Source organism: Sinocyclocheilus rhinocerous, unplaced genomic scaffold, assembly GCF_001515625.1.
Source record: "Sinocyclocheilus rhinocerous isolate Xijiao unplaced genomic scaffold, SAMN03320098_v1.1 scaffold946, whole genome shotgun sequence".
Taxonomy (NCBI): Eukaryota; Metazoa; Chordata; class Actinopteri; order Cypriniformes; family Cyprinidae; genus Sinocyclocheilus; species Sinocyclocheilus rhinocerous.
In genome coordinates this window covers 1,085,924-1,100,135 of record NW_015633151.1, presented here as the reverse complement: position 1 = coordinate 1,100,135, position 14,212 = coordinate 1,085,924, and the positions used below count along the sequence as shown (strand labels likewise).

Here is a 14,212-nt window from a genome sequence, read left to right as displayed (position 1 = left end):
TGTTGTGCATTTTGACCAGTTGATGGGAAAAGTATTCTTAAAATGCATTAAAAATTTGGAATAATTTGTAATATATAATTATTCACTGTATTTAGAAGTGCCCAGGATAACAATATCGTGCATATTCATTACCGTGATATATGGCATTACCGAATACCGGCACAAGTCTAATCGCAAACCATATCACTAGAATTTGGAAGAGGATCAACAGTTACATTACGCTGACAACTTTTCGCCCTTTTGCACTTCAAAAACTTTTCTAACAATATAAGACTTTACTATCAATTTTTTTTATCAATTTAACACATCCTTACTGAATAAAAGTATTAATTTCTTTCAAAAAATAAGAAAAAAAAATACTGACCCCAAATATTTGAATGGTATAGTATATTGCTACAAAATATTTTAAATAAATGCTGTTCTTTTTAACTTTTTATTCTTCAAAGTATACTGAAAAAAGAAAATTTAAATAGCAGTTTCCAACATTGATGATAAATCAGCATATTAGAATGATTTTCTTGACAGCTGTCAAATGATTAATCGTGATTAATCGCATTCAAAATAAAGGTTTTTGTTTACATAATATATGTGACTAACTAAAGTTGAAAAAGTGAAAAAGCATAATAGGACCCCTTTAAGAAAAAAAATTATGTTTATATATTAAATATATTTATAAATACTATAAATTATATTAATATACATATATGCATGTAAATACATGTAAATATTTTCAAAATATATACATGCATGTGTGTGTATTTATATATACATAATAAATACACACAGTATGCACACATATATTATGTAAACAAAAACTTTTATTTTGGATACGATTAATCGCGATTAATTGTTTGACAGCACTAATTTTAAAGTATATTAAAATAGAAAACTGTTATTTTAAATAGCAATATTACTGGGGGGTTTTCTGTATTTTTGGTCAAATAAACGCAGCCTTGATGAGCATAAGAAACTTAAAAAAAAAAAAAAACATTGAAAATCATAATGATCCCAAAGATTTGAATGGCAGTTTATATACTGACCCTCTGGTGTCCTACAGAAACATTACTTGTTCTTCTCAGTTAAGCAATAATGGCTCACCCAAGTGACTCCAACTAATCAAAACCAACGCCAGTGTCACACCATATGGTTCATGTTTCTCAGCCAAGATCAATTTCACTAACCTCTGCATCCTGGATAAACAATGTATAACGCAGCTAAAACATGTCTGTGTATCTTACATATAAATATTAGAATTCCTCTCCATTTTATTCAAGTATGAACAGACAAATAGGTCCCAGGCATTTTAGAACCAAGTTCCAAACTCCTGATGGAATTGTTTGACAATATTAATATACTCTACTAATGCACTTTTTGATTAACGACATAAAAGTTACGACACCCTTGTATGACACCCTGGACACATAATAAAGCATGTCACATCTGTTAGTCTTGCTGTAAATGAATATAACAATCAAGACAAAGATGGACTGTGTTCAACTGAACGAATCCAACTGGCTCATTTGCAGGCTGATGTTAAATAACATGCCAGCTCATCACATCCCCTTTCCTCTTTTTCTCTCTCTCTCTCTGTTTCAATGGTAACCATATACAGCTCTTTACATCACTGACACTCCCATTATCTCTGTGGTTCCTTACACTGACTGCTTCATTGGGAAATTGGGAAAAACAAACTGTTGGCTCAAAGAGAATTTGAATCATATCTCATGTTGCTAAGCTGCCAACGATGGATTGTTTTAAACTGCGAATTGTGTGGAGGAAGTCGAAAGCTTTGCTGGGACCTCCTGATGCACTGGAGAAATGATGCCCTTGAGGATTCATCCCAAGCTGGATAAAAGCAACTCAGAAATCATAATAAAGGATTTATAATGGTGCTCACAAGTTCCAATGGATGCTGTTTACTGGAAGAATCCTTCAGATCTGGTGCCTTCAGAAGTGAACCAGATCTTACATGATAGGACATGTTTGCGTGAAAGTCATTTGAAAATACAGCTATCAACTCCAATTTTGATTATGCATGTTTAGATCTGTAGTTCAGAGACATAAATGAAAGATAAATTAAGCAAATTTTACACAGAAGTGACTTTCATATCAAGCTACTTTCTGTTGGTGAATGCGGCGGCAAAACCATGTGACCAACTTAAACCTGTTACAAAATCTGACTGCAAAAAAATATTTCGCCCACAGTCTTTCCTATTAAAATGAATGGAATTTGTCCATGAAAATGCACCTTAAGTATTTCATACATCATTTCTCTCAAACTCTGATGATTGGCATATACATACGTACATGGCTCAAAGACGAGACGTTCCATTTTGGTGTCCACAAAAGTAATTTTTTATACATAGAAAGTCATGAAAAATGTCAAAATATGGGTGAAATAATGTTCCATCATCATGCAGCATAACAGATATATTTATCTAAAAATGAAACAACATACTTATTTTGACTTGTACTTATTACAATATATAAAAGAAAAAGTGATAATACTGAAATTTTCTTATATTTTAAATGATTAAAAACTGCCTTAAATGGGTAAAACCTAGTGTATGAAGGATAGTGGTAAAGATTTAAAATGACTTTTATTTAATCTTTAAATAAAGTCCTTTAATGACATCTGATTATTCTGGTTCTAAATATAATAATACGGTTTTTTGGTTGCATGGAATGACACTTTAGTGGGCGTTTCCTGTAAATCGTGGTAAAAATGTATGATAGACATTATTTTTTGCTCAGAAAATAAAAATAAAGCAATTAAACAGGACACATTCTAACCTATGAGAGAGAAAAAATAACATTTTAAAGCAGTATTAATTTTTTATTGTTTTGACAGTGGAAACCCCCTTTTTGTCATTGACCCCTATATATTTGAATAATAAACTTTTTATATAACTTAAGATGTTTTGTTCAGAATCCTTGAATTGTAGAAAGAACAAATTAAATCATTCTTGAAAAATTGTGAACCATTTTTGGACTACAGTGTTAACAGAGGTGTTTCACAGAAAATATGTCATTAGGGTCATAGGAGAGTATAAAGTCGTACAAAATCCTAATTCTAAAACAAAAGTCAAATAACTAATGAGCATCTGGACTTATTTATCCATCTGCTGAAAATGTTTCATCACTCATTCAAGTGATTTAAGGAACCATCTTAATGATGGGGACTGAGTCGCAGAAATAGTTCCATGCATGTTTGTTTTGGAAAGGTCAGTACTTCAAATCACAGTAATGATCCACTCGTAATGAAGCAGCTGTGATGCACTAAAAGTTCCATCGATGACTGGTAGTGGGTGAGTCACGTTAACTTTTACCTAGCGAACAATCGCAAACCAACTAATGGTAACGCAGAGCTGACATTCACCTGTTTGGAAACTAGCTCTGAGTCGCAAGAGAACAGTAATGTTCCTATACAAACAACAATGAATAAGCTATACACCAAACAGAGCAGTTTGGCCCCTTGGAGGACCCTTTTATGTGGACGGTCATCACTGACAGTCCCAATGACAGCTGTAGAATCCTGAGTATGTGAACATGGCATGTTCAAGCATTCAGTCCACCCAAGTATGGCACTCAGCTGCTGTGCATTCCTCTAAGACCACAATAACAGCACTCCTAAAACCTGCTTAAAGGATAACACTGTTTATGTAGTGGAAATGAACCAAGTTTAAGACAACAATTATATCTTACACAGTTGGAGAAGAACCTCAGTTGTTTTGGGTCATGCCTGTAATGAAGGAGAGCTGGGTAATTTAGAGGTGAGGTTTATTACAGGCTGCAAGAAGAGACAGGATGTGAATATCTACACTATCAACACCAGTTACCTGTCATTCCTATTATGATATCGGAAAACTGATTGACTGACTTGACTGACTGTTTTGTTATTGGCTGTATTTAAATAGAACAGCATTAGTTAAATATTTGAGTCTGAAAAGGTGTGCTTTAGAAGCACTGACAATAACAAACAACCTCCTGTGTGCACAGGACAGTGCAGACTTTGGTGCAGTGCAGCCCACTATGCACTGAAGTATCCTGACATCATATCACTTCTCTCTAACAGTGCATTGGCACTGCATAGATGCTATGGCAAGACAATTTAACATTAATTCGTTTGCATTGTTACTTGTGCATATTTCTAATTATACTGAAAATTGTAACCTTAAAATGTCATCATCTGGTTTTAGTCAAGTCAAAATTATTTTAAATCACTGAACTAACCTAAATACATTCATATACCAACCAAAACTAATTTTAAGGGTTAAATCAAGCACAACTGGCTCTTTAAAATTACATTGCAGGTTACCACTTTTTACAGTGTACTAGTTATTCCAAAAGTGACCAGTATATTTTTCAGGTTCACTAGTGATTATTCATTAGTACTGATTGCCAACAGCAATTAGTCACTAGTACTTATTCTTTTGTTGCTAGTCACTATCCCAGTAGTGACGAGAATTAACTATAGTTAAGTTTTTGGTAACCACTTGCTATTTTTTGTCAACTGAATCTGTGGTTTAAAAATCAACTATTTACTTCAGACTTCAAATACCAGTTTTACGTGTAACCAGTAATAGTATTTTTAGTTATGTGTAACTATTTGAATAGTTACATGTGTCCATTCCAAGTGCTTATTAAACAGATTACTTATTTATTGACACTAATAGACTAGTTCCTATTTATTAGACAATTCTTTCTATCCAAACTGCTATTAGAAACATTTCCTTTTTTTTAATTAGTTAGAATTGTTGTTTACAAATTATTAGTCAGAATAGCTACTTTAAATTAGACTAATTTACTAGACTGGTATAGAACTTCTGTCAAACATATACCAGTGTCTATTCAATTAGAAAACTGAAACAGATAACTAATGAATAAGTATTAGTATCTAATGACACTGTAGCACTTTATTTTACAGCCGTGTTACACATATACATGTACTATTTATAGTAATTACAATAACTGGGTAATAACTAGGTACTAACTCTAAACCTAAGCTTAACCAATGTACCTTATATTACCAGTACTTCCTTAAGTAAGTACACTATAAGTGTACAACCAATGAAACATTAACTAAATGAAAATAAGAACTAATGACATAAATATATATGCTAGTTCTAAGTTTTAGGCAATAAATGTTAAAAAGGCTTGCCATATAACTGCATGATGCCCTCCAGAATTACTGCAATAACAAAATATTTGTGCCACTGCATCAGATATAGATGTAAATACCTCTAATAAACACAGTCATTTACAGAGAGTGGATACAACTATGTCTGCTTTAGGGGTGTCTGTCATACCTTGTGTGGGGCTTTCAGAAGTCTGTGAACTCCAGCGATCTGATTGATGAGCGGAATATCCTCTCTGAATGTGAAATGTGGGGGTCTGGTCGGCTCAGGAAAATTTGTGCTATTAAATGGATCAGTATCATCTAAGAACTGCACCCTGCATGCGAACGTAGCCATGATACATCCATACAAGTCGATTTGGGAAAAGTCGGTACAACAACAAAAAAGTATAGACCGACTAAAAAATCCTTTAGATCAGACGCAGTGTAAAAGTGTCAAGAATCCAGGTGCGCTCCGTCCTACTGCGATGTCCTCTGTTAGTGTTTAGTGGTTTCTATATTTCTACAGTAGTTTCTCGCAAGAGGAGGGCCGGTAATATCCAAGGGCATGTCGGGCAGGCAAGGTGCTGAGGCAGACTGCTGCAGACGGGACGGGACGGGACATCTACAGTCTGTCTGATGACTACCGATGCAGTACGTGAGCGGGATTGGGGGACTCCCTCCAGTCACAACAGTGAAGGTATGAGGGCAAGAGCCGGAGCTCTGGCGACACCCATTGGTGAAATTTTTTATCACAACTTGTTCATATATTATGCATTCCTAGCATAACATTTTTTATAAGTAGCCTAATTACGGAAATAATAGACTTAAAAACATACTTAAGGACAAATGTATCCTAATGTTTCTAGACAAATGCATGTTATTAACAAATAAAAATGTATTATAGCTTACATTTAAATTTTTGCTATATTATCTGCAAGCATGCCTACATTTTTCCTAAAAAATGTACTTGTAGATAATTACAAGTGCACATCCAATATGATTAACAACAACAACAATAATAATAATAATAATAATAATAATAATAATAATAATAATAATAATAATTTCACGACAAATGGCAACATAACTTTAAAAAGGTTATTATGGCAACCAAAACTTGGAATAAAATACTGTAGTTAGGCTACCTGTAGTCTGTGATTTGGCTGAAATACTGATATGGTTCGCATTTTAATGTCACTTGCTTAAACTCTCACTTGAGCAAAATGGGACTGTGAATTTTGTTCGTATTTTTATCTGAAGTCCCTTCGTTGTAAAAGCACATCAGCACTGATAGAAGGCCTAAACATGAACTATGCTTAGTAGGAAAAAAAAGAATCTGTTTCAGTGTCAGACGCAACTTTTAGACTGCATCCCTGGTTGGGTGGATATGCATTTTCTATCACACATAAACATGTCTCTGCAAGACATCAATCCATAGGTGGAGTTTAGGGGGGGCTGGGGCTTGGGTGGGTGCCCCCCAAAGCATAAAAGTGAAACTGCTCCTATGCATCAATCTCTTCCTATACGCAAATATAACGGAGTTCACCCCTATGATGACGCTAATAACAGGCAGCGAGATGTTCAGTGAGTGCTCTTTTCTTCCCATATTTTATTTATTGTTTGACTATAACAGCAGCTGTTTTTTCTTTGCAAAGCAGATTGTGTTTATTTACAAAACGCTGGATTTGTTTGATTAATATTGGCACAAAATTCACTCCATAACCTGCTCATTAGTTTTAAAGTGGTTATTGTGTTACCGCTAGCTATGGCTAGAGGGCAGTGTAAACGAACAGAAATATTGAAAACAGATATACTGACAGAATAATATAATAACTCTCAATGTAACACTCAAAAGTCGTAGTACACGTATCTTATCTAAATTAACTGCATGTAGTTTTAAATTTTTGCACATTCACCTAAATTCCATTTCTGTTCAGCAAGTGCCTGTGAAACATGTTTAGTTTCAGTTGTTTAATTTTTTATGTTAAAACAAATATTTACACATTAAGAAATTTGTTAGAAATAAAAGCAGCTGAAAGTGAGAACAGGTTTCTTTATATAGGCCTACATCTTAACAGTTTATATACAGTGGGTACGGAAAGTATTCAGACCCCCTTAAATTTTTCACTCTTTGTTATATTGCAGCCATTTGCTAAAATCATTTAATATACAATTTTTTCAACTGCAATATAACAAAGAGTGAAAAATTTAAGGGGGTCTGAATACTTTCCGTACCCACTGTATACAGTATATATACATATATGTAGCTGTGTTATTGTTAATTTCATAATCTTTCTGTCTTTTTTCTTGCCATTTTATCTAATTGGTAACTTATCTACAGCAGATAATTGATTATTTGCATTACACTAATGCTTAATCTTTACTCAAACAATGTCTTTAGCAAATATTTGATAAAAGCTCCTTAAAAAAAATAACACCTTTGCTCTAAGCGGATTTGCAGAAGGTTCAGTAAACTTTCTATAAACTTTATATGTCTTCAACTGTGTAAAACAATCAAATAATCAGATCAAGTCACCACAGCAATTCCAAAACTTCCAGAAAATGATTTAAAAAATAAGGAATTTTAAGATTATTTAATTATTATTTACACTGTCTGTAGAACAAAAGTTTATGGTTATTTTCTGCCATAAGTTTTCGGACATTTCACTTAACCCTAAAATACAACACAATGCAAAAAAACAGGTAAAACATCTGTGAAAAATCTTCGTATTAACACAGTACTTTGGACCCCATTTTACAGACTTTTCTTAGAGTCTATTATTATTATTACGTTTTTTTTATTTGTCCTTCACTCTTTATCTTTGCAGTAAAACCTTGCACTTGCACAAATCTTTGCACTAAAGACCTTGATGCAAATCAGTAAAAACATTTTGCCATTTCTATTTTCTTTAACCAAGCTCACCACAAACTTAGGAAACAGAAGTTGTCATCCCTCCTTCATTTCTATATACCTGAATAAGAAAAAACGTGATTTGAAAGTTGCTGATGATCACAAATTGCAAGCTTTTTGATAAAATAATCAGTTTTCACACATGAATCACAGGAAATAGTCACAAAAACATCATCCCTTATCAAGTGAACTGCTTTTAATGACTCAATGAAAACTTGATTATACTGCGCACTGAATAAATATATTATCTGTCAAGTGACTTTTTTTCTACTCTTTGTGTGCTGATGGGACAGTTAAGGATCTTTGACTTACCTCCAAAGTGCCGTAAAAATCATTATCTTTAGTTATTAACCACAAGAATGGGTACGCAGAGACATGTACATGTAATCAGATTCTCAATCTCTGATAAGACATTAATTATTGCCATGCACAGAGTCTCAGTCACAGCCCTTCTTTTCACATTCAGCTGACAGGACATTTTCCCCATCTTCAAGACACTCCGTGACTCACTGGCCTGGTGGGACGATGCCAAAGTTCACTACATATACTACCTGCATCCACTCAGACGGTCCTTATCTCCCACAGCTCCCTGCTGTCGACACCATCAGAGATTCCCCCACAGATACCCACCGCAGGGAGCCCAGGAGATCATGAAGCTGAAGCTGCCGAACCCAGGCCTGGAGGACAGGATCCTGAGCCATGATGAGCTGGAACGGCTGGAGGTGGAAGAGGCTGGAGACAGACCCAAGTGGGACAACAAAGCCCAGTACATGCTGACCTGCGTGGGATTCTGTGTGGGTTTGGGCAACGTCTGGCGCTTCCCCTACCTGTGCCAGAGCCATGGAGGAGGTGAGTGCTTGCTTGGGCTTCTGAGGGGCTGAATTGAGTTGGATCTGTGCTCGAACCATTGAGAGGCGTTCATTCCTATCAGTTCAGATTAGAGGTGGACCATTATGTCAGATCTACACTCTACAAAAACATCTGTGAAAATAGGGTACAATTTTTTCTATATTCATTTTCAGACTGCATTTTGAATTTTATATTGCATTGTGTTGTGTTTTATAGTTAACAGAAATGTCTGTAAAATTAATGGATAATGTACTGCCAGTCATTTTACAGATTTATCTCTGACAGTGTACAGTACACACGTATATAAAATGCGCTGCAATAATCAATGTTTACAACCTCTATTTTTTTATACAAAAAATAATTAAATGGTTAAATTAAATGTATAATGAATGGTTTGAATTAAATGTATACTAAATATGAGGTCACTTTTTTGCTATTTTGTATCTGGGTTTTTTTCTTCCTGTTTTTTTCATCAGCGGTATGCAATAACTTTTCACATATCTTTCTTTATTTTATTTTATCCCTTTGGCAAATCTAGCTCAGCATTTTAGGCAAAATTAACATTCATTATCATCATCTCAAAATCCGAGTAACATTTTCAATAATAAAACCTACTAATATTATTACTAATACAAAGCAATAATCATATTATAATAAAACATTGTTATAGTATATGTAGTTTGTGGGGGGGGGGGGTTTGCAGCATAATGAATTGCCGATTTTAATTATTTTAATATGGTAAATTCATTTTGGCCTGTCATCAACAACTGTTTGCATTTTCTACTTTTCAAATGCTTTTTATGCAAATTGTATTATTTCAAACTTATCCCAGATACAGAAGTTAAATCTTAAACTTTAAGAAAATCCATCGTAAAAATATCAAAAATATATATTTTTGAACAAAGAGTGAAACTGGCATAAACCAGTTCAAACTTTGTTGTGAGAAAATTAATTATACAACTATCAACTTCATATCAGCTTTTACACAAATGATGCCCCTCAATTTTGGTGTTCACCACGACCAACAATTTTGCCCCTAATTTTTTTTTTTTTAAGTTAGTTTACCAAGAGACAAAATATGAGACATTTGATGTGTCAAGTAAATAAAGAAAACAGGTCATTTTAAAATAATAAAATATTTTCAACGCATATTAATTTGTTTAGGAAACTATAAAATGTGCCTTAGCAGAAAATATTTTAAAATATATGTTTTACAGAATATTATTCATACAGAACATTAACACAATTTTATATTTAAATCAGAAATTGTATTTGTTGAGTTAAGAAAACAATGAATTAGAAAAAAATCATATAATACTTCTATTATGCAATAAACTAAACTAATGAGAATAAGAAAAGTGTTTCAAGATCGTTTTTTTTTTCTTTCCAGCTGAAGAAATTATAAAACAATTCATATGATTCACAAATTTATATTAAAATAATTATATTAATTTCTATTAATTATATTAATAACTTCAATAATGCAATTATTTAGAACAGCAACAAATTTACACCTTGTAAAAGTCTACAAGACCTTTCAAAATACTAAAATACTCTTGCATTAATCTATTATGGCTTTACAGTAGTAAGAAAAACTATAGTGACTATGTAGCTATATTCTTTGATATGGTTATAAACTTTGATTACTCTGGTATACATTTGTGTAAGGGATTTTCTTTTATGAGATGCTATCAAAAAGCTTTGGCTCTTAAAGCCTCATATTAATTTTCACATGTTTCCGGTAAGCATAATAAATGTATGTAACTTTTTTACCACAGACCTCAGCTCAAGGTTAACTAGACAGTGTGGTAAGATCACTTCAAGTGAGAACTCCTCAAGGGTCACAGCGTCCCAGCCAACCATTAACTCAACTGCTGCGAAAATGGCTGACAATGGCATCTGTTCCAGAAATGACTTTGCTCATTTTAAGTAGCCAAAAAAAACAACTTAATGGAACTTTACAACTGTAAATGTACATTAATTTACAGCTGAGTAACTGTATATTGCTAATATAGCGTACTATTTTATACAATCTATTAAAGACATAGTTCGCCCAAAAATGAAAATTCTGTCATCATTTACTCACCCTCTAGTTGTTCCAAACCTGTATGAATTTCTTTCCTCTGTTCAACATAAAAGAAGATATTTTGAAGAATATGCAGTTGATGTCCCCATTGACTTCAACTGTATTTGTAGTCGTATTGATGACACATCTGTGGTGGAAAACACAAACCACAAGATGTGACAAGCATCAGTGACATATTACATGCTAATGAAAATAATATTTCTTTTCTTTCAGGGGCCTTCATGATTCCCTTCCTAATCCTGCTGGTTTTTGAGGGAATCCCTCTTCTCCATCTGGAGTTTGCCATCGGTCAGCGGCTAAGGAAAGGAAGCGTTGGGGTGTGGAGAACTATTAACCCCTACATGCTTGGAGTTGGTGAGCTCAATATTAAATATCGTATTAAATATAGAATGAAATAAATTGAGTAAAGACATTTCTAATTTTAATAAATGAATGAATGATTTGTAAGTAATGTGTCCATGTTGAGTATGTGATCTAAGTAGGTTACTTCCTGTTCTGTTGCAGGTATCGCATCTATGTGTGTGTCCTTTCTGGTCAGTCTGTACTATAACACCATCATAGCCTGGGTCATGTGGTACTTCTTCAACTCCTTCCAGGAGCCTCTGCCTTGGAGCCAGTGTCCCATCAATGCCAACAGGACAGGTACAGTATATGAGCACCGTGAGGAGGAACTAAATTCTGAATGTGTTTTTAAAAATGCTAGCATGGACATTGATTATTGGCAGGACTGGTTTCGGAGTGTGAGAGGAGCTCACCTGTGGACTATTTCTGGTATCGTGAGACTCTGAACACCTCAGCGGCTATAGATGAGACAGGAGGTCTGCAGTGGTGGATGATCCTCTGTCTGATCTCGGCCTGGGGAGTGCTGTACGTCTGCTGCATCCGCGGAATAGAGACGACTGGAAAGGTAGAGCTGCTCTAATAACAGCACTGATGGAAAACAAGAATATTTCAGAATCTGAAGCAGATTTACAATATATTTATGAATGATGTCACATTTATCATGTGCAGTAAAATGGGCAGTGCATGGGACATAGCAAAATAACACGCATCCTCTTACACAAAACTAAAAAATGTAAATAAAAAAAAAGTATCTAAAGAGCAAAGTAATGCTTTTGTTATGAATATAAAAACTTAGCCTAATATAACACACCCTTTCATAGTCATTTTTATGTTATCATGGCAAATGAGTTATTTATGTACAGGACACCAAAAGGCACCCTACAGTGATATTAATCCATATAATAAATAATTGCATATATTATTGATATATATGATTGCTAATATTTGAGGAAATATATTTTATTTGTGTAAGGGTCAAGTATTATAATTTTTTATTCTACTGGACAATTGTAATTTAAAATGGTAATATATTTATATCTTAATTTTTATAATTAGAGTAAAACAACAACAACAATAATTATAGCCATATATATGTACATTTCTATAAATGTACATATAATAATTTCTATAATTTCTATTAAAAAATTTCTAGAAATCATTTTAAATTTTTAAATTATTAGAAAATAATGTGAATGTGACATTAAATTATTGAAATATTAACTTAAAATCTCAAGGGGTATTTAAAATAAATATGTTACGTCTAAGGAGTTCAACAGACAAAAATGTTGGGAAGCCGTTTGCTAATCTGTAATCATTAATGCTCAAGTAAGACAGCTTTACCAGTAAAACAGTACTCAATACAGTTGTCAAAGGTTATACCTTTTTATATCATGAGAATGCTATAAATGAATGTTGAAATAAAGAATAAAGATCACAGTGACGTACTGTAAGGACATATGCTTGTAAAAATTTCCAGCACAGAACAGCTTTACAGCTTTACAGCTCTTGTGAACAATTAAGCAGACAGTTTTGCTTTAACTGTTGCAATAAAAAGGATTATAATTCCAGAATGTCAAAGTGTTTATCGCTAAATCAAGAGCCACAAAACATAAAGTTTGAACTCCCTGTACCATACCTAAAGTATCTGTCATCAGATATGATATTCACACTCACATTAAGGTTGATTTTCTCTCCTCTTTTCTCTTTAAAGGCTGTTTATGTGACGTCTACGCTGCCATATGTAGTTCTTACAATCTTCCTGATCAGAGGACTGACTCTGAAAGGATCCGTTGATGGCATTAAGTTCCTCTTCACTCCAGATGTGAGAGTCAGAATCAAACAAATTCAACTTTCATAAGTTCTAATACAACCAGTACTCTTATAAAACACAAAATTGTGTGTTTTGCAGCTAAACGAGTTAGCAAACCCATCCACATGGTTAGATGCAGGTGCACAAGTGTTTTATTCATTTTCTCTGGCTTTTGGAGGTCTCATCTCCTTCTCCAGCTACAATTCTGTGCAGTAAGTTCATGTTTTAAGTATTTTTGTGTGTTGAGGCTACTTTTACACTATATACATATACACATATATAATGTTTTGGTTGTTTTTTGTAAAATAAAGCCTTTTATTGTGGTGAAAAATAAGACATTGGTCTCTAGGAGGTTTATTCTTATGATCAGTTGAAAATCCCTCCCAAAGTTTAATGCAGACACCTCAGTGATTAACAGATTCATTATTCTTTCTCTTTCCGTCAGCAATAATTGTGAGCAAGATGCAGTAATCATCTCCATCATTAATGCCTTTACCTCGATCTACGCTGCCACTGTCATCTACAGCATCATTGGTTTCAGAGCTACAGAGAGATTTGATGACTGTTTGAGTGGGTGAGTGTTTGTGTCACAACAATATCATCTGACCTTCTGTTTTGGGAAAAAGTGATTCATGACAATTCCACAGATAAGTATGGAGACATTCACTTGACTGACTCGGTTGTTGATACATTGAAAACCTTTTTTTTTTATCAAAAGACTATTGTAACTAATACTATGTATTATGTTACCACATTTACTGCAAAAATTAACTATGAACAATACTTTTACAGTATTTGTTAATCTTGATTAATGTTAGTTCTACATAAACTACTATACTTTAATACTTTTATATTTAAAGTCCCCATGAAATCAAAATTAAAGTTTTTTGGGTGTTAGTATCAATATGTTAGTCTTAAGGTTATCTATAAGGCAGTGTGCTCCAAAACAGTGACAAAATTCGCATTTAGAAGATGTAAGCATTCAAAACTTGCAGTTCGTCACTTCCGCCAAAACGGCTCAACGATTTTTTTGACGTCACATCGTACTTCAGCTTCTCATGAAACTTTCTGTCCAATCAAATGCTCTCTAGAAGC

General features: G+C 33.6%; 2 protein-coding genes across 6 annotated transcripts in view; one reads left to right on the top strand and one right to left on the bottom strand.

Moving 5' to 3' along the window:
- LOC107743170 (FH1/FH2 domain-containing protein 3-like) overlaps positions 1 to 5,791 on the bottom strand; it is a 190,638-nt gene extending 184,847 nt beyond the window's left edge. For all 5 annotated transcript variants that reach the window (XM_016556304.1, XM_016556300.1, XM_016556301.1 and 2 more), the window contains exon 1: positions 5,310 to 5,791. In XM_016556304.1, the coding sequence (XP_016411790.1) occupies positions 5,310 to 5,474 (165 nt within the window). In that variant the 5' untranslated portion in view covers positions 5,475 to 5,791. The remainder of the gene's footprint in view (positions 1 to 5,309) is intronic.
- Positions 5,792 to 8,618: 2,827 nt separating this feature from the next.
- The window catches only part of LOC107743232 (sodium-dependent neutral amino acid transporter B(0)AT1-like), a 15,498-nt gene continuing 9,904 nt past the window's right edge, over positions 8,619 to 14,212 (top strand). The window contains exons 1-7 of the mRNA XM_016556374.1: positions 8,619 to 8,879; positions 11,179 to 11,319; positions 11,470 to 11,607; positions 11,691 to 11,872; positions 13,019 to 13,129; positions 13,217 to 13,329; positions 13,563 to 13,691. Of these exons, the coding sequence (XP_016411860.1) occupies positions 8,681 to 8,879; positions 11,179 to 11,319; positions 11,470 to 11,607; positions 11,691 to 11,872; positions 13,019 to 13,129; positions 13,217 to 13,329; positions 13,563 to 13,691 (1,013 nt within the window). The 5' untranslated portion in view covers positions 8,619 to 8,680. The remainder of the gene's footprint in view (positions 8,880 to 11,178; positions 11,320 to 11,469; positions 11,608 to 11,690; positions 11,873 to 13,018; positions 13,130 to 13,216; positions 13,330 to 13,562; positions 13,692 to 14,212) is intronic.